General features: G+C 34.8%; 1 protein-coding gene across 1 annotated transcript in view; it reads right to left on the minus strand.

Annotated features, from left to right (window-relative positions):
- LOC132097533 (transmembrane protein 132C-like) overlaps positions 1 to 21,999 on the minus strand; it is a 262,244-nt gene that overhangs the window by 29,936 nt on the left and 210,309 nt on the right. The window contains exon 5 of the mRNA XM_059503315.1: positions 10,454 to 10,597. Coding sequence (XP_059359298.1) covers positions 10,454 to 10,597 — 144 coding nt within the window. The remainder of the gene's footprint in view (positions 1 to 10,453; positions 10,598 to 21,999) is intronic.

A 21,999-nucleotide genomic window follows, 5' to 3' on the forward strand; every position in this document is an offset into this window, starting at 1 on the left:
ATCAAGCTCCTATGCTTAGGTTGAGTCATTTTACTTTAATAGCCTGGAAAAAGACCTGCACATTGTCTTTAAAGTAAAATGACTAATATATATATATCTTCATATATATATATATATATATATATATATATATATATATATATATATCTTCATATATATATATATATATATATATATATATCTTCATATATATATATATATATATATCTTCATATATATATATATATATATATATATATATATATATCTTCATATATATATATATATATATATATATATATATATATATATACAGTGCCCTCCATAAGTACTGGAACAGTAAAGACAAAATTGTTCTGTTTGCTGTGGATCAAAGAAATCTGTAAATATGATTAAAAGATGAATATGAGACAAAATTACAGAATGTCACATTTTATTATTGGGTGATTCAACACAAAGAGAAAACAACAGTAGTTGATAACAGACAAATCATAAAAGCTGTGAAAATGAACCCTAAAATACATCGCCAACAACCTCCAGAAAGCTGGGGTGATGCTCTGTCAATCTACATTCAGCAGGAGAATTTGACACAGAATTACAGAAGCTACACAGCAAGATGCAAACCTCTGATCAGTACCATAAATAGAAAGGCAAGATTCTTCACAAATGTGAGACAGTAGAGTTTTGGAACTGAGTTGATTGACCGGTGAGACAAAGGCCCAATCCCAATTATTTTTTTTTCCAGCGACGAGAGGATACAATCGCTGTTTTTAAGTAAACTCACTCTAAAAAGACAAACGCACAGACGCGAATACACACTGTAAAAAATCCAACTCACAAAAAGTTGGACTAATGATTATATTTTAGTTAACTGGACAATTAAATGCAAAAATGTTGGCATAACTAGTGAAAAGACGTTGGTTCAAAAATCGTTGGACCAACCTAGAATTGATTGTAAATTAAATTTGTCAATTCAAGTTAACAAGCATACAAGTTGGGTTGGAGGTTGGAGCATGCGCAATGTAACGACCATGAAATTGGCGCATGTGCAATGAAGCGCGCCAACACCGAACAGACAAGGGAGCCTCACCCTAACTGTGGTGGATACGGTGAATAGGCTAAAGCCCCAAAAAGTCAGCGTACTCCTTTAACTTGCACTTATATTGCTCATTTTGTAACATGTTTTGTGTTAACAATTTAAAATGTTAAACATAGAACATTTAAAGTATTTAGGACCGGTTGAAAGAGATAGCATTTAGAATGTTTTTTTTTTTCATTTAATTACTTTTTTTAAGAATGAGTATGGCTAAAGTTACCAATGTGTTGCTGCTGGTTTGAAATAAAACCTGGACAAAAATATCAAGCATGTAGTAGTTTTTTTTAACCTTGTGATGCTATGTAAAAACACATTTTTAGTCAACTGAACGTACTTTATTAAGTCAAGTGAAAATAACATTCAAAGTTGAAATTACATTTTAACTATAAAAACTCAATCAGCTGAACAAAAGATCTTAAGTTGGGAGACATGTGACCTTACTCAGTGAATTGAGTTAAGTGAACTAATTTGTTTAAAAGTTGAGTAAACTCAAAAAAGCTTTGCAGCAAATTACCTTGTAATCTAAGTTAAGTCAACTTTTCTTTTTTTACAGTGCACGCAACTTCCATTTCTCTTTCTCTCTCTCTTTCTCTCTCGAATAGGCAATATTTGAGAAAAGGGTTTAGGGATTTCTAATTATTGGGGGGATTAGCCCCCATCAATGTCTACGGCAGTTATCGCCCTGATCAGACATATGCTGTTGCACTATCATGCACTCTGTAATGATATGATGTTGGCAAATATTAGCGATTTTTTGCTAACATGTCTTTGAGTAACATGACCATTAATATGAACTCACAATTGAATAAAAATCGTTAAAATCTTTATTTATGCCAAAAAAGCTTACATTTATGTGTCTTTTTGTTCGCTGTAGCAGCCATGTTGCCAAGATAATTCATACTCCTTAGTTTGAAGTGTGGTCCCGAAAAATCTTCGTTTGAAGGGCTATCTTGCCCTTCCCCTTACCCCTCCAACCAAAAGAGAATCAAGACACCCCTACCCCTTCACGTGAATGCGCGAAATAGAGGGGTAGGGGAAAGAGGAAGGGCTAAGGGGTAGAATTGGGATTGGGCCAAAGATTAAACTTTATCTAAGTTATTGGAAAGCAAAAGCGTGGAGAAAAAAGGGAACTGCAAATGGTCCTAAGCATACAACCTCATCTGTAAAGCTTGGTGGAGGTGTCATGGCATGGGCATGCATGGCTGTCTCTAGAACAGGACCTCTTCATTTTAATGATGACTTAATGTATGATGGCAGTAGCAGAATGAATTTGGAAGGGTACAAAATCATCTTGGCCACCAATATTCAAGAAAATGCCACCAAACTCATTAGAAAGCACTTCAAATTGGATCAGGACAATGACCCAAAACACCCTGCCAGTTCAGTCAAGGGCTTTATCAGGGCAAAAAAAAATTAAGTCTTAGATTGCCCAAACCAATCTACAGATTTAAATCCGACTGAACATTAATTTCACCAGCTGAAGAGCAGACTAAAGACAAAAACTCCCCAAAACAAGCAACAGTTGGAATTGGCTGCATTAAAGGCTGGAGAAAAGCATTTCAAAGCATAGGACCAAGAGTCTGGTGATGTCTATGGGTTGCAGACTCACTGCTATGATTGCATGCAAGGGATCTGCAACTAACTATTAGCTTTTAATCTTTTACATCTGCCTTAAATTCAACTGTTCCAATACTTGTGCTCACATCAAATAGTGGGATGAACTCTAAAAGTGCTGTCCTTTTCATCTGGTAAAACATGTATGTGTCAAAAGACCTAATAATAAAATGTTAAATTCTGTAATTTTGTCGCATATTCATCTTTTAATCATATTTGCAGATAAGATAAAAATATTATGTAGTAATGTATATAAAAATATTGCATATTAATAATATTATATAATAATGGCTGCTGACCATTCTGCGATGCCATCACAGGAATAAATTACATTTTAAAATATATTAAAATAGAAAACAGTTATTTGAAATTATATTAGTATTTTTAAATATTATTGTTTTTACTGTATTTTTGATCAAATAAATTAAGTGTTCACTCTTAAAAATAAGGGTTCCAAAATAGGGGTTTTCACAGCAATGCCATTGAAGAACCATTTTTGGTTCCCCAAAGAAACCTTTAGTGAACTGTTCAATACAAATTTTTTTTTCTCAGTGAGAAGAACATTTTAATAAGCTGAAGAACCTTTTTTTCCACTAAAAGTACCTATTATTCATTGGAAAGGTTCTATGGATGGTGAAGGTTTTGCATGGAACTATCAATGTCAGCATTGGACCTTTATTTTTAAGAGTGTTGATGAGCATATGAGACTATATGTTTTATTACAAATTGTCTTTTACTAAAAAGTTAACTTCAGGTAAATTCTAGAAGGTTCACCGTAACTACTTTGATGAATACAGCACATTTAAAATTTGCTACATCACTTACTCGTTCCAATGCTGTACAGCTCAAATCTATTGTTACAGACACACAGGCACACAAACACACAACACACAGGCATCATCATTAATCACTGCCATAGACTGGGGAATCTCACACCACAATACTACAGCCATGACTATTCAGTCTGGAAAATTAACTACCTGTCAGACACACCGAATCAAGCAGCCATCAGAGGAACCAGAGGGCCGGACCATGAACAGGCGGCTCGTGACTGAGCAGGTCTGACAGCACAATAAAACGGGTCTTAAACTACAACTGTGTGGGTCCTCAGCGAAGGAGGGTGTCATTCATTATCAAAGGTGAAAAACATCCAAGAAAAGTACTTTCAACTTTTACTTCCTCCTATTTATATTTAACACTTCATCTGCTACACTGGACATGGCTGGACTACTAATGTAGCTCCACATCGACTGTCTGCGTCACTCCTTTCGGGAGAACCTGCATTCTAAACTCACCCTTTTATGCGGTCATCAGTTTTACCTGACTGGCTCCCGATAGTGCTTTACATCAAACAACTCACTGGCTGTATTGAAAGATTCCCAGATAACACTCCCCTGTGCTCCACTCTATACAGCATCATGGTATATGGCCCAAGAATCATTGATTCCTAATATACACATATACACAAACCCACTTGAATACCCACATACTGCTTTCACCCAAAGGTTTGGTCAATAAATTTAAGTTTTTATTGCAGATCCTTTGCAGACTTTCAGGTTTAAATGTATTCAAAGATGCCATCTTAAACGGTCGCTATTATTTTATGTGCCCAATTTAACACTTCTGATACTGCACATGACCTTCACAAGTTTTCACTTCACTGTATTCCCAGAGAGCATTATCAAATGTTCTTGCCATCTGCTGTATACATGCATTATACTGTATATATATATATATATCACTGCTCAAAAAATCTAAAGAGTAGTGTATCTATATTAAGTGGTAATGCCCGAGTGCTCTCTTGACTTTAAGAGGCTTTTTTTTACTCTTACGATAAAGCAGCTATTAGTCATATTTTTCTGCCTTATAAAGTTCAATATAGAAATGCTCTACAGCGGGTCACACAAAGGCTGTCCCCTGTATACCAGACTATTTACTGATTCTAAGCAACTAAATAAAATATTTATGTTTTATGAATATATATATATATCTTTAACTGGGAATGCTGTCTAATTAGCTTTTTCAGAGATGACAAATAAAACTTTCTTTGTGCATGGCATAAACAAACCAATGAGAATCTCTACATAACTGGCACAGATAAACCGTTATTTCATATTAGTTTCGAATTCAATATATCATTTGCAGACGGCTACATATATATTTCATTATCTTAAGCCTTATGTTACACCTCAAATTACAAATAATTTATAGCATTGTTAATATTTATCCGGTCCTCAAACTTTTTTTCTCAAATGCTTGGGTATACAGATCACTCACAACTTATATGGACTAAATGCTCCTGAATATATATCAACATTTAAAGATAAACACCTATTCAGCAAAATGAGTCCATCCTGATTAATGACAACATTAGCATGGGTACAGTAGTTTTGACATGTAAAGAGGTTTATATGTAAATCATAATTGAAATCATTTGCATATAAAAGTTGTATATTACTGTTATTGATTCATTCTTAGGGTCAGACAGACGGTGCATATGGTCATGTAAAATTACCAAAATAACGACCGATTTGTTTTGTCTAAGTGAACTTACAGGAGAATTAAATACTTTGGGCCCTATCACACACCCGGCGCAATGCAAGTGTGTTTGCTAGTTACAGTCTGTTTCAGATCCGAGTTTCAGTCTCGTATTTTCCTGTCCAGCGCCACGTCGTTTAATTAGCAAATGCATTTGCATTAATTTGTGCACCCATGGGTATGCTGGTCTAATAAAGAGGTGTGTTCAGGTACATTGCTGGTGTATTGCTATTTTAAGGAGCTGAAAATAGACTGCGCCACTCAAACCTGGTCTAAAGTCTAAAGTCAATGGCGCAATATTTTTTTGTTATTTAAAGAGTGTGTTGGTAGAAAATGCGCCTCTGGGCACTTTACACACAGGGATACGCATCACACAAACATGCCAAATATTAAAAACAAAAGGATTACAGTGTAAAATAATATTATTGTGTAGGCTACATAAATATAAAAATAGCTGTAGCTCAAGTGGTAGAGCATTGCGTTAGCAAGCGCAAGGTTGGGGGTTCGAATCCCAGGGAACAAATGTTAGGAGAAAATTGTTAGCTTGATTGCAATGTAAGTCGCTTTGGATAAAAGCGTCTGCTAAATGCATACATAAAAATGTAATGATGGATAGTCATTCAATGTATTAGAATTAGGCTACCTATTTGCAATTCAGCCAATTACTACTTATTATGATGAATGAAATTCTACTTCATCCCACGCCTTCTTCACCTCAGGAAGCTTTGGTGGATTCCTGCTTGACACTCTGATTGGTTTATTGAATGTTACGCCCATTACTTATTAAGAGAATAGGGACAACCCATTCCAGAAATGTGCCCCGGCACACGGACCGTTTTTCCGTCGTTAAAATATAAAAAATAGATTTGGACACGCCCTGAGTGCACCTGCGCCGTTCGCTTTACACTTGATTAAAATAGGGCCCTTTAATTCTCGAAATAAATAAAAGACTTTATGTAGTCTAAACCTAACTGATTTCAGTAATCTTTAATAAAATTAAATGCATCAAAGTAACTCAAATGAATCTGAGGCACTTAGCAATAGCGGACTTTAGAATACTAAATGCAACTCTTTTTAATGTACACAACAAAAACAAAACTGCCAAAAAGTAATTTCTCATTAAAAGAGCAACATTCATCCACCCTTCCTTGAACACAAGCTCCCTTCTTCACTACATTAACTCCCCAAACCCCACATAACAGAAACTTCCAAAGTCCAACATAACGGAACATTAAACATTAAGTGCAAAAAAGTCTTTCCTCTTTCTCATCTTGCTCAAAACCCCCTAAAATAATATTACATTTTAAGACTAACTCTTCATGCAAAGCATGCTGGGAACTTGAAATCCCAAGCCCAGGTTTAGTTAATGCCAACAACTATTCACATAGTCCCAGCACAATTAAAGTAAACTTACATTTCACACATTTAAGTGGTTTGCATGCAATTACAAATAATGTGACCAAAACTGAATTGAAAGTGTTGTTTAAGTGAATTAAACAAGCAGTTCACAAAGAAAAAGTGTTAGAAAAATATTAATATTATGCTAATAATATACAAAACCTGTTCAAAGGTTTGGGGCATAAGAGACTTCTTTCAAAAATATTACAAATCGTACCAACCCTAAACCCCCAAATACAAAATTGTTCTGGATTTCATACATCCAAGTAAAGAGGATCCAAGTTAACTTTTAGCAAGCACCAAATGTGATTAATAATTAGATTTGGCAGGTAAATAAAGTAGCTTTATTGGCCAGATTACTGTTTATGAAGTTTCACAGTAAATTGATTAAATGTAAGTTTTTTAATAACAATATTCAATCAATTACATTAAGGGAATAAAGATCAAGGCTCTTGAGACCCCCCCCTCCCCTCAAAATAAGCACCTAAACACACTGTGTTTCGGATGTTTAGGAAGTGCTCTTCTTTGTCCAAGTGCAAATGTCGAGTGCACATAGCTTCCAGGAACTTCAAAACTGAAATATGATGAGTGAGAATGACATACTTTAATCAAGGTCAACTATCAAACACTCGTATATGCTCTTGAAGTTCTCAGAAGTTGGAAATTGATCCAGCTGTTTGTGACAAGATTGAAAGAACTTCAGTCGCTTTGATTTGAAGTTGTTGTCAGAATGACCTTACTTGCCAACATTCTCACAATTTGTGACAAAATCAGAAGAGATGTATTTACAGTCTGCACTTCAGACATATTGAGCTGTGTGGCTAGTAACTCAAGCAGGTTACATCAGTAAAACTGATCAAACAAAGCCAACAGCTAGTCTGGAAACATGCAGAATGTGCAACCTCATGTCAGCAAACAGCTGCTTCACTTTTTTTAATTTTTTTATTTTCTATTTAAGTCTGCATTTCAGAATAGTTGAAAAAAATGAATTAAACAACTAGCAACAGCACAGAAATGTATAAATAAGTGTGCTTTGACCAATTTTAAATCACTAATAAAGATAAAAATGCTAATGTTTTCTACGTAGCATGTAAGAACACGATATAATGCAGCACAATATAGCTATTCACAATGTTGGCACTGCCGCTTAAGCTAAAGAGATTGTGTAATTTAGTCTATTATGCGTTGCATTTATTTTCTTTAACTATTGTTGTGGCTACGGGCTGGCTGATGGGTTTCTGTATTAAATTAATTGGGAGAAAATGATACAAAATGATCCAATATCCACATTCGTGGTCATGATAGGAAGAAAATTGCTTTTTCCCCCCTCTTCACTCTCTGGGGAAACAAAATATTTCAAAATCTGAAACACTCCTTATAACCATTTAGTTCCAAAGAATGCAGAGCATCAGTCTCCAAGGAAATGGAAAATTATATAAAAATGGTTATCTTTCTACCCCACTACAGTGACTGTGATCCAAGCAAATTTATTATGCACTAGCGTGTACACCCAGTCATCCATTATTTAGCTACAATGACACACTTGTCTACTTTACATTAATCCCCATCAGTTAAAATGATTTGTTTCGTGGAGATATTTTCACATGATCAGCTGAGGTTTGATTGCGTAATTGCAATACATTATTATATGCCCCAGTTTCCATAGCATGTTATTGTAAAAGTAAGTGAACTACTGAAATAATTTTCTAAAATTGAGACTGTGGGCTGAAAGAAAGGTGATTGTGCATGATGCACATTTTATTTTGGAATTATTGAATGTTTCGAAGACATCAGATGAAAAATCTCCGCAATAGCAAAATGTTTAGACAAAAGTAATAGAAAACCACATTTTAAAAACATCTTAAATTTATAGTAAAAAAAGGGGACCTGTATACAGTATATACAAGGCTGACACTAAAATATTGAAATTAGCATTAATCAAATAACATTAAATGTCACAAAACATATTATTAATTACTGATAACAAACATATTTGTAAACATGTAATTATAATATAATTATTTATATAATTTGTGATGCCCTTTAAAAACATAAATGTTAAAGTTTACATATAATACAATGTTAAACTATTTACATTTTTAGTATCATTACTGTATGGTAAGGTAATTTACAGTTAAGCAATTAACTGTTTTTATTACTGTAGCATTTTTACAGAGTAGGTGATAAATAATGTATTGACCTTCATTGTTCTAGTCAGGCCACATAAAGGAGATTCTGTCTCTAAATAATGACCGCCTTTACAAACACTCCCCCATCTTTGGTAAAGTTAACAGTTCAAAGTTAAGTTTTAAACTGGAGGGACACTCTGACTTCAGGCTAAATATGTGCTTCATGTGGTGACATCTAAATTCCCTGGTTTTATTACCTGGTTATTTAATGAGAGAATCAGCCTGACTGCATTAGATTAAACCAGCGGAAGTCATTTTAAGGATCATATCAGGTAGAAATAGCTCCTTAAGGTAATAACTGCACATCTTCCATTTCCACGGCACATCTGAAGTAATTTTCACATCTTCAGCTATAGTATGAACTGGAAGAAGCTAAAACTTTTACTCATAAATATGAATGAAATGTTAGGCTGAATGTTGGATTACTGCAGTCTATGTAAACATATACAACGTTTTGATCATTTGCATTCGACCAGGGCCTTTAATGCTTCTAAGAGAGAGCTTTAGCTGAAGCACAGCTGTGTTTAACTATGGAGAAATACACTGAAATTAGCAATTAAAAACATTCTTACGAATATCGTTGGCATTAAATCACTCCTGCAGTGGAGGCTGATTGCGTATAAGTCTTTTGGGTCATTTAAAATTAGAGAATTTCATGTCTAAACAACCTCAACTTAATAGGCCTGTCAAACACAAATTACCATCTCTAGAAAAATCCAGTCTTGTTTCGTCTCATGCGTAATCAAACATATCATAATTATATACGCTATGATTGAATCTGAGCTCATACGTGACCGAGATCCAGCTGGAGGCATTTGAAAGAAACCCCAAAAAAACAAGAATCATAGAAACACCCATAATATTGTTTTTCTGTGAAAAATGGTCTTGTCTGAATCAGAAGACAATGGTTTTAAGTTAAGATTCCTTATGAGTATGGGTTACCATTTTTCACTTTCTTTAATGATGAAGTTGATTCTTACAAATATGCAACTTTTTGATTTACAGACATTAAATGATGGACTGGAGTTGTGTGGATTTCTTGCGGATTATTGTGAAGTTTTTATCAGCTGTTTGGTCTCTCATTCTGAAGGCACCCATTCACTGCAGAGTATCCACTGGTGAGCAAGTGAATTGTCAGCAAATTTTCAAAAATATTACATTCAGTTCACACTTACTGTATGATTTCCGTAGTAACTCTTTTTACCAGTATGCTAAAGTATGCTTCTTTTTCACAAGGGACGATGCATGACTTCTTGCCAGCTTGTTGAAACATGCTGATACAGAAATAGAGAAATGGATCTCTATTAAACAAGTGTCAGAGTGAGAGCAGACAGGTGCAGGACTGTCACTGAGATGCATTTTCTTTCAAAAGAACTTTCAAACAGATTCGTTCAAGTTCAGATTGATTCTTGAAGCATTTTTACAATTCTAATAAGTATCCTGACATGATGAATAATTCTCACCTCCATTAATCACTGGACAAACCTCATTCGGTTTGAATGGAATTTATTGTGAGCTTCATTTGAATCCTATTATATTGATTAAAAGTCAACATGACAACATGCTATGGTTTGTTTGTTCTTTTGAGTGGATCATTATGATTGAATGAGGCAGGAATATTTTCACTCAGAGGACTAACCTTAACCACGTCTTGATCAGTGGACTGGCACTGCACAGCGTCTGACACGTCTGTAACCGCCCCGTCTGTGCCCACCGTCACCACCTTCACTGGCACCGCCACCGTCTTCCCGTTCAGCACTGCAGTGTTCAGGATCTCTGTTTCCTGTGACACACACACAAAACAAATGTCTGAACGTTCTTCCTGACTTCATTCCATCAGTCTTTGACTGGTTCAGTCCTTTCTTTCTTCATTTATGCTTTGATTCATTCTGTCTGTTCTTTTTTTCATTAGTTCAGCCATTCATTCATTAACCAATTTGTTATTTCCTTATTCATTCTATACTTCATTTTTTGGTTTAGTTATTCCTATTTGTATTTCTTTTTAATCTTTACTTCATTAACCCATTATTGATTTGTCTGTTCTTTTCTTCCTTTCATCAATCACTCCTCCTTCCATTCATCACTCTTACTTTCATTCTTTCCAATCATTTATTTGTTCTTTCACTTACTCCTTTTTTCTTTCCACACACCCCTCATTTATTCACTGGTATAGTGCTATGGTTCATTCATTCCTTTTCACTTCTTCTTTATTGATTTTATCCTTCCATAATTTATTTATCTTTTCTTTCCTTTCAGAATTTACTCCTCCTCCTTTCCTCATTCCTCCTTCTGCATTCATTCAATCCTTCCTTCTTTCCATCCAACTGACCAACCATCTGTCCATTATTTATTGTTTCAGTCTTTCATTCATTCATTGGTTCAGTCCTATTATTCATTAAATCCTCTTTCCTTCTTTCTTTCTTTCTTATTTCACCCTACTCTCTCCATCCATCATTACTTCATTCTTTCATCTGTTCCTTCCTTGCGTTATTCATTCTTCCCTCCTCCTATCCTTTCTTTTTTCATTATTTATTCAATTTACTCCTTGAATTTTTCCATCCATCGATTATTCTTAGTTTTTCAGTCTTTCATTCCTTAATTCACTCCTTTTTCTATCCATCTTTCATTCACTGTCCACTTTTTACTTACACCCTTTATTCATTCTTTCTTTCCATCATTCACTCATTTCTTCATTACTTCTCTCAGTCATTCTTTATTTCCCTTCCCTCATTCTTCCTATCATTCACTCATTCTTTGGTTGAAACAACCTTATTTTCTTTCCATTCTTCCCTCATCTATTATCCTCACTTCTTTCCACTCATTCAATCATTCCCTCAGGCAGTTTACATATGTCCTTCATTTATTGTTTCATTCTTGTTCATTCATTCATGCATTCACTCCTCCTTTCAGTCCATCCATCATTCTTTTTTCTTCCTTCCTGTACATTGATAAATTCTAACCTACGTTATTCATCTAAGTTATAATTTTTTTCACCTCTTCCTACATTTGTCCATTCATCCATCATTCGTTCCTCTTCTTCTCTCCTTTTTAATTTGAACTTTGTTTCATTCCTCCTTCCTTCCTACTTTCCACACTACATCCCCAAGTGAAGATGACATGACGTGAGAGAGAGGCTGTAAAATGACTTTACAAAAGGAGCAGAAGAGAAGAAGTCAAGGAGCAGAGGATAGAGGCAGTGGGGCAGAGTGGTGCTGTTTGACGGTTCAGGGAGGGGGTTCATTAGAAGAGAAACAGTCCGAGTCCTTAACCTTTCAGCCACGGAGACACACTGTTTCAGACAACCACATAATTGAGACCATTACAGTCAGCATGAGAAACTCAGCCCCCATTGTGCCATTCCTGAGAGACAGGCAGACGTGGGTAATGTAGTCAATTTACCTCATTAGCAGATCACTTTCAATTAACCGATCTGCTTGCCCTCAATGTCCAACAGCGGCAGTGCGGTTACTGCAATCAGATGCTATTCATTCACTGTAAGCGCCGTCTTTCCATCCTCATTTCTTTCTCTTTATTTTGCTCTTTTATAAGAGAGCGAGAGATGACATAACCTAATCTCAGTGAATGCGTAATGACACGCTCAGCTTACTGCCATCTCACCAAATCTGCCTTATTATTCCCATTACCACAAAGCAGCACTTTCTAGATCTCTATCCTGTTTCTGATAGTTCTCTCTTTTCGTACTTTTATGTGGAAAGAGAAGATGAGAATAAGGAAAAATGAATTTGTGCTGACAGCTCTGCTTTTTCCCCATATGATACTTTTTAAGCCGATCTGCTCTTTACAGGCTTGATACACTGTCATTTCTGTAATGCTATTACTGGAAGACTCTTTTTCGGTTTAATTCCTGGATCATGTCTGTGTGTATCCCGGCTGAAGAGACTGTGGTGTGTGTTTATGCTTTGATCCATTATCTCGTCTCGGTTTGAGCCAGTCCTTTATGCCAAACAGCGAGGTCACACTTCTCACGCGTCCCTCTAAGAATGGGCTCATAAATGTTTGAGATGTTTTTGTGTGCTGGATAATTTAAGGACAGTGAAAGAGAGAAGTGAAATCTGTGAAGGCATTTTACTTGAGACAGAATTTGGCTTAGGGTAAATAAATGTGTATATGTCGACACAAATGGAAAACTCATGCAGGAAAAGGAAAACTTTTTGCACTATAATAAATAATTATTTAGTTTATTTATGAACCTCATGTCTCTGCCCAAAAGGAGGTTTTGTCATATTTAGCTAAACTTTGGGTAACATTTTTCAGCAAATATAACCTCAAAGTAAGGTTAAGTAAGTTTAGATATACACACAGAGACATTTTAAGTTCTATCTACAAAAAATAAAATAAAATAAAAACCTGAAGACCTCTCACAGATGCAGTGGTGTTCATATAAGATGCTCTCAACTGTAACCCTCAGACAAACTTCATTACATTTAAAGCAAAACATGATTTGGCTGATTTAAGAGCATTTCAAACAGGGAGGGCCACTTCAAATTTGGTTTGTTTTACTACATTTTTGAGGACATTTTAAAAAGATTGGCCTTTGTAATTATAGCTAAACGTGTACACGCATAAATGAGCTTCCAGGGTACTTGACTCTGATCAAACCGATTCCAGACCAGTGTCTTTCTATTTGCTAAATATATTAGAGCAAATTAATTTAAAATATGTACAGTATCCAATTAATATTTCATGTCAATTTTCAAACATGTAGTTTGAAAAATGTGTCAAGAAATGCATCCATGTTTTTTTTTATATGTTTAAAAATCAACAACAAAACTGTTATACCATTTTCAACAAAAGTTTTGATTTAATGACTCCAAAAATGTTATGTAAAGTAACCATCAAGTTAGATCTTCAATACACATCTCAATGATTAATCTCAAATGTTTTTAATATTTTCTTTTTTTACTTTAGCACGGATGCACTAAATTGATCAAAAGTGACTGTTACAAAAGACTATTTTATAGATTTATATTATTATATTTTATAGAAATAGATTACTATTTCAAACAAATTCAAATAACTTTCCATTAATCAAAGAATCCTGGAAAAAACCTCTTTTTCAACACTGATAATAATAATATTAATAATAATAAGTGAGCACTAAACCAGCATATTAGAATGATTTCTGAAGGATCATGTGAAGACTTGAGTAATGGCTTGTGAAAATTATTATTTGAAATCAGGAATACATTATATTTTAATATATAATCAAATAGGAAATAATTATTTTAAATTATAATAATATTTTAAATTATAATAATATTTTACAATATTACAGTTCTTACTGTATTTTTGAGCAAATAAATGCAGCGTTCTTGAGAATAACAGGCCTCTTTGAAAAACATTCTTACTGACTACTGTTAAAATATTTTAACAGTAAACTCAGGTTTTTTGGTAAATCACTCTACATTACATTTTACAACCTAAACGAACCTTGCCATGTCATAAAAAGAAATGTACAGTAAATACTGTAAACTACACGCACACTTCAACCCCTTGAAACAGCCACTTGGGTGTTTAACTCACTTAAGCCCACAATATGAGCACTTTGAGGGAAATCCCTGACGCATACATCACTAAACGCTTCATCCACAGCCCCTCTCTCCCTTTATGCTCTCTGCTCCAAGCCTCCGTCTGCCCTCCTGCAAAGATCATTGCACTTGATGGGCTAAATGGCCACAGATCTTGGGAGAGAGCCAGAGCATGTGTACGTGCCTTTGTGCGTGCAGATCACTCGTCTGCGTGTTTGGGGTTAGGAGACTCACAGCAGGATAAATGTGAGCAGCAGGACATTAGCTGCTAGCAAGAACGAGATCACTGCATGCAGGTAATAAGCCACAGTGGGACGTCAGTAGAGAGGGGAGAGGGCTGAGACTGCCACCACAATTGGATACAGACACAGACGCTGCCATTATCAAAGTTGTGGGGCTGGACTGTTTACAGGCCTGTCCCCCGATGGGTTTTAATGGGCAAGAAAGAAAGCTTGCTGCAGGGCAAGCCCAGGAGCTAATGGAGGAATTTATGAAACAAGCTCACTCTCAAGGACATGAAGTCAGATGCTCAGTTCTGTTTCTTATGACTGCGTTTGTTCATTTTATGGACCTTGACTAGAAAAAAGGCTTTTCTGGCCTGCTGCTTGGACACCTGAAAGGTCAATGTCGATGACATGAGACTACTCGACTATTTACCACTTAAAGTATTTTGTGATGAATTTGGCATACTTGTTTTTATATACATACATATATATATATATATATATATATAATCGGTAAGTTACTTAATTTATGCATGTCAGTTTAAACTATATTTTAGTGATTTGATTCAAAACAAAAATTCTAAATTGATTTATTGTGTCCTCACTTAAAAATATTTAGCATCTCTGCCATGTTAAATGTTTGAATTTAAATTTTTGTGCAGCTAAATAATACAATAAACAAAAGTAAATATATAATACATAATATATATATATATATATATATATATATATATATATATATATATATATATATATATTATGTATATATATTATATATTAGTTTGGCATCAATAATCTTTTTTTTTAGCATTTTCTTTTTTTAATACTTTAATTCAGCAAGAAATGGCATTGATCAAAACATCACATTGATCAAAGGTAACAGTAAATATTTATTTATTTATTTATTTATTTTATATATATTTATAAGTATTATTATTATTTCTGTCTTTTTCAAGTACATTTTTTTATATCCTGAAAAATGTATCACAGCTTCCACAAAAAATATTAAGCAGCATAACTGGTTTGACCGTTGATAATAATAATAATAATAATAATAATAATAATAATAATAATAAATGTTTCTTGAGCATCAAATCAGAATATTACACGGATCTCTGAAGAATCAGGTGACACTGTTGCTTACAGATGTCCACAAAAATTAAACAATTACAATAAAATAAAATAAATTCCTGTAAAGATTATAAATGTATTGCAATTATTGTTTATTATGCTATGCATATAAATATACTATGTCTTGTAATTAATGCACACAAATGAAAATGATTAACTCTTGTTGTGTTCAAGTATTAAACATATTCTGTGGAAAAAATGCATTTAAACTAGATTTTAAAATGAGATTCCCTTTAAGCAACTTGCCATTTGCTGATTTAGGTATATCCACTTAGGTCTATAGGTTTAATTATGGCCTGTCACATCTACAAGAAGAAGTGCTTGAAATTTCTTTATTCTATCAGAGACTCTTTTCTTTCTCCTCTTTGTTTTAATCTGCACAACACAGGTAATCTTTCACCCGATTCTGGCTCTGGAAAGCCCAATTCTGTCTTCATTCAGACTAATTCATGATTACAATTCTGCAGCACTATTAAATTTTAAACAGTAATATCAAATAGAATAACGGTAGAAACTGGGGATCTTTCCTTGCGAGCAGCATCAGAAGACATGCAGAGAAAGGTGAGAGTCAAAGCCACTGCATTATAAAGCTCTGGAGAAAACTTGAGCCAAAGTACCCAGCAGGACTCATTCGTGAGTGCCTGTCAGCACGGGGATTCAAGCAATCAAACCATCAAACCTAAATCTTCCTGCTGTATTCTGTGTGTACTCACAGCTGAAGATATAATGTGCCACTGAAACGCAGTGGAGATGTACTTGAAAGGTCATAGAGGTTCTTGCAATGCATCCCACAAGATGAAAGCCCAATAAAATTTCCCAACACCCTCTGGAAACTTGCAAGTAACAGGCAGCAGGGCCAATTTTAACCAGATTGGGCAAGTTGCTTTTCGCAGACCTTACAATTAATTGACAAAAATGCTTTTGAACAGGCCACATCTTGCTGCCAATATCTTGTAAAGATTTCCTCAATGGTATCTCATTACTACAAATATCCTTGCTCAATTACTTGAGGGGCACTGGGAAGCACCAAACATGTAAATATTCTGAAATCCATTTTCAAGGCCCCAGTAAAGTCTCTGAGCGAAACAAACCCAGCTGAGTAATAAGCCATGAACTGCAGACTCTAATGGTACAAAAGATCTAAGAAGACCTACCAAATAATAGGATGGAGATTAATGAAATCTCTGAAAAATGGCTTAGACTTTGAATTCAAAATTGGGAGCTCCTTTCAGACAGCTTAAATTGGGCCACGCACAAATGTGAAGGGATGAGAAAAGGAAGAAAATTACATCTTTGGCACAGAGATGTGTTTTCAACCTCCAACCTACCAAAGGTATTCATTCAGTCCCAACTGTTAAGGTAAAAGCCATCAAAAAACTGATACGTGCAGTAATCTCTGCTTTTGAGATGTACTTGAATAGTAGTCAAAGTGCTGGAGTATTATCATTCGCTTGCCAAATTTGCTAGTCAAAGCACCTGATGTCTAGTGCCGGATTCATCTGCTCTAGTGGAGTGGATGTTCACTGTGCTGTAGCTGGAGAACCTAATCAGAGACGGGAGATGCAATTTTTGTTCATAAGTCACAGACAGAAAATATCAGTCCCCATATACATTTACGTTTCTTTATGGCACAATATTACACATCCTTCCCTATGCAAGGTTCATTTATGAATCACAATGAATTGACAGCTTAGAAACTTTTGGAGTTTTCAATAAAACTTGCCCCTTTTTGGGACTTGTGGTCTCCCCTCATACGTGTCTGTGAAATATATGAGAGATGACCTGTCTAGCTACATCACTAGTCAAAATTTTGGGATCAATAATTTTTTTTAATGCTTTCTGAGGCTGCATTTTTAGACGGTAATATTGTGTAATATTATTACAGTTTAGTTATATTTATAACAATTTTAATATATTTTAAAATGTCATTTAATTCTGTAATGCAAAGCTGAACATTTCTGCATCATTAATCCAGTATTAATGCAGTTTAATATGCTGATTTGATACTTAAGAGTTTTTTTAGTTATTATTATTATCAACGTCGAAAACACTTGTTGCTCAGTGATTTTGCATAAATATCACATCACTTTTTTCAGGATTCTTTGAACAGAAAGTTAAAAAGTAAAAGAACAGCATTTATTTGAAAGGTTTACTTTTTGCAGTGTTATACCTTTACTGTAACTTTTGACTATTTTAATGCATCCTTGAAGTATTCATGAAAAACAACAACAAAAAGCAAAACATGACCCCAATATTTTAAATGGTACTGTATCAATAGCATAAAACTAATATTTATATTGTTTTTGTTTTTTGTTTGTTTGCTTGTTTATTTTTTTTATGATTGTTCAATTCACCATATTAAATTAGCTAATACAACTATTTAATTCCATAAACATTTCACAATATTTGTCTCGTATATTCAAATTCATAATGTGTTTTTTGGACAATTCAAGTTTACGATCTTTCAATAAATGAAAGAAAGAATTAATTAATGTTTTTGTCCAACTCCGATATACTGGATAATTTGATGAAAGTAATCACTGTACTGTCACTGTGTCCACTTCCTCTGAGTCTGTTAGACTGGTTTCCCTGCCAACTGAATGTGTTGAAATTCAGGAGAGCATTGTCAGTGTCCCCCTGTCCTCCTCCTTTTCTCCATCCGAGAAGAAGTAAGATTTATAGTGTCAGCCCCTGTAATCTGACTGGCATGAAAAACAGATGCTCTATCTTCCGTTTCATCTCTCTTTGCTACCCTATATTTGTCCATTCTTCCTTCATTCCTGGCCACTTTATGGCTATCTTTGCTCCGTTATGACATATAAATCCTACTCCATAATGAAATACGAGAGCATGAAATATACCATTATTACGGAAATGTGGTGTATTAAAAAGCGATCTAACGTGAAGATCTTAATTCACCACAAAGCAAAAGGATTTTCTCATACTGCAGCACAGAATCAGCTCTGTCTCACTCTCCTGTTTCTTTGTTCGAAGGAATAATTGAATTATTGGGGCCAATTTTTGTGGCATGCTCCTTTCATGCTCTGCAGTGTTCTCAGAGCACTGTTGCATGCAGTTCTTTTTATAGCTTTCCTCTTCGAAACTGGTTTCAATTCACAGTCAATGTATGTGCTCAGGAACATGGAAAGAAAAACATTATTTCTCTGATGTTAGCCTGGAGCGACACATCAACAATCCCATATAATTCACTTGTCCATAGCACTCCATGCTCAGTTTGTTCGTTTGAGATGAATGCTGGTTATGAATGATATATGTTTGAGACATGGATTTGGTTTATTATTGTCTTGTTAGTTTTTTTTTTTAACTATTCCTATGCATTTAAGTTGGTTTGTCAAGTCCAGTGAAGATGCACCATTGTCAGCATCTCTACTTCAAAATGTACATATTTATTTATTTCCAATCTAGAAATAAAAGCAAAAATAAATCCAATAAGTAACTGGTCCCCAAAGCATAGTAAAGGTGGCCTATTGAAAACCTTACTGACTTCTTCATTTGATAACACTGCAAAAAGAGGCAGAAGAATCATTAAGTGTATCCAAAAAGGAAAGAAGAAGAAGAAGAAGAAGAAGAAGAAGAAGAAGAAGAAGAAAAATGCCCTTCAAGCTGAAACACTGCTAACAAGCAGGTTGAAAGAGTCAGTGACATGTCCCTTCTACTGGTCCACTTTCTGGGGTGTCCCCCTCGGCAGAAATTGGGGCATGTCTACGGGGGCATGTAGACAGGACCTCAAGGGCACTTTAGTGTTGGACCTCAAAGGGGCAGGGGCTCAAGTTACCCCCACCCTCTGCGGTGCATGCCGCTGCATATTACATTTATATTATTATATTTAAATGCATTTTAAGGCACTTACATATCCACAAAAACCAAGAAATAATCTAACCTCTATAGAATGTAACTACAAAATAACTTTCACTTTTATTATATTTTAAAGTTCTAAAAACAACTTGAAAATTGAAAAAAGGTTTTGCAGCAAAATGAAAACTCTAAAAGTTCTGACAATCCCTTACTATCACACATAAACAAATGCACAAAGAGATGCAAAAAATACCTCACTCTCTTATTATATGGGTTCAAAGGAGCGCTGTGGTCTCAGGAGTCCAATCACTGCTACACTGATAGACTCCAGCAGTGTGTGTGTGTGTGTGTGTGTGAAAGAGATCCATGAGTATGAAAACTGAATGTGTGTATGTGTGCATGCAGTCGTGTAACCGTGTGCAAGTATTACAACATGAAGTCACTGAATGTCAGCCAGAGTTTGTTCTTTAATGAAGACATATCTCATACTGGACTTCAGTTTCATGTTCTCCTCATCTCACCTCAGGAACAAAATTACAGTGAATTTAATGTCACTTCCAGCACATCTATTCACCATTACTGGACAAGCAATTACTCTCTAAGAGAATTTGCCTTTAATAGACCTTACACATTCCTGTGAGGCATCTAATGTTCAAAAAAGACTATATCTACCTATGTGTTAATTTAAAAAAAAAAAAAATTCAATTGGGTATCATATGCACTGTAATCCTGGGGAAAAGGCAATTTTAAAGTCACCATTTTCTGCATTTGGGAGTGGTGTTTTTTTATGCATTTGCTGTGTAAATGCATTTATGTCACCTCCGAGCAGCATTTAACTGTATCAAGATAACCAAACACCATTTCAGAAGCGCTTCTGTGCCACATTTGCCAACAGACATGTTTAAGATAATTTATGGGTGTTTCTTCAACTTTTGACACTGTTAAACTCTGTTAAAACACATTTCATACTTTCACAAGTTTGCTCAATTTTTCTAATAATGTCCAAAAATTTGTTCACATACATCATAGGAGCATGACTGCAAATAATACTGTAAGAATATTCACAGGTGATATTTGCCTTGATTTTTCTTTGTTGTTTCAACACATCACTGTGAAGGAGTGGATGACGAGTTGCCATATACTTCATACTGATATTAATTATATTATTACATGATTTCTTGTTTGATTATTAATCAATTTATGGCAAGATTGAAATGTGTATCCTTATGTGCGCTTATGAGATATTAAAGAATGCTGTTCTACCCTGTATTTCTTTTCCTCAAGATAAATGTCCACATATTATGTGTGTGTATCCAACCGTAATGATAAGACACTCGCCAGTGCTAGAAAGCCTTGAATTTTAGATAAGTTCTCTGTGTATGTGTGTTAGTATCTGTCTGTACAGGGAGAAGCTCAGACAGTCCCAGGACAAACGATCAACTTCCAGTGTCTAGCGTATCAGATATACGTCTTTGGAAAGTTTATCTAGGTTTTGGAACCAATCAGAATTTTGTTGACTTATGTATTGACGCAATTAGTATCCTCTGTCAGGGTATAACTGGGGTTGATTTTGAGTTGTACGGGAGCGGCCTACGTCGAGAGTATTGAAGCTGACTTCTGCTGATGAAATTGCAAACTATTTTCTTCAAGTAAAATTATTATTATTAATTGAACTCATCTCTGACTCCTGGGGCCCGTTCTTCGTACGTCGCTTATTACATCCAAGATCAAATTACACATCCAAGATGATATCATCGTGCTAATCATGATCTGGCTAATTGGGTTCTTCGAACACACCTGTTGTGTATGATTAGTATCGCTGGATTGAGTTATCTGAGATAATTGTGCGTTCATGTGTTGGCTTAAAAGGTAATATGTATCGATACTCGAAACCATGATCAGCAGTGAAGCGATTGGCTGGTGGCAAGACGGCAATGTAATGACGTCATATAATTTAAAATGACACCCGACGAAAAACTTGACAAATTTCTGGACTTTTATAAGGAAACAGCCAAGCAAACAAAACTACATAAATGTTATAATAGATACATGAAACAGATAATAGATGCATGTTTTTATTTTATTCGAATTTTTTTCATGATTTCCAAATATTTATATTCGCAATTTATAATAGTTGTACAGTCTTTACATTTTTATTTCAATGTAGAAATTATCTATTCATTTCATTTTATATTTGGACATATTTGTTCCGTGACAGCATTAATGAAAGTTTCTTAAGGGTCAATATCATGTTATCTGCACTCCATCAAGCCACTCTTATAATAGCAGTCATCACTCAAAATAATGCACGACTCTATTATCTGTATAGCATGTGTGTAAGACTCTAATACAATTATGAAGTAATAATTTTATGACAAATAAATATTTCAGTGAGTAAAACTGGCTGTGTCTATAGTAGGCTGTTATGGACTACACAGCATTTTTATATTATTTTTAAATAATTT

Source organism: Carassius carassius, chromosome 21 (genome assembly GCF_963082965.1).
Source record: "Carassius carassius chromosome 21, fCarCar2.1, whole genome shotgun sequence".
Taxonomy (NCBI): domain Eukaryota; kingdom Metazoa; phylum Chordata; class Actinopteri; order Cypriniformes; family Cyprinidae; genus Carassius; species Carassius carassius.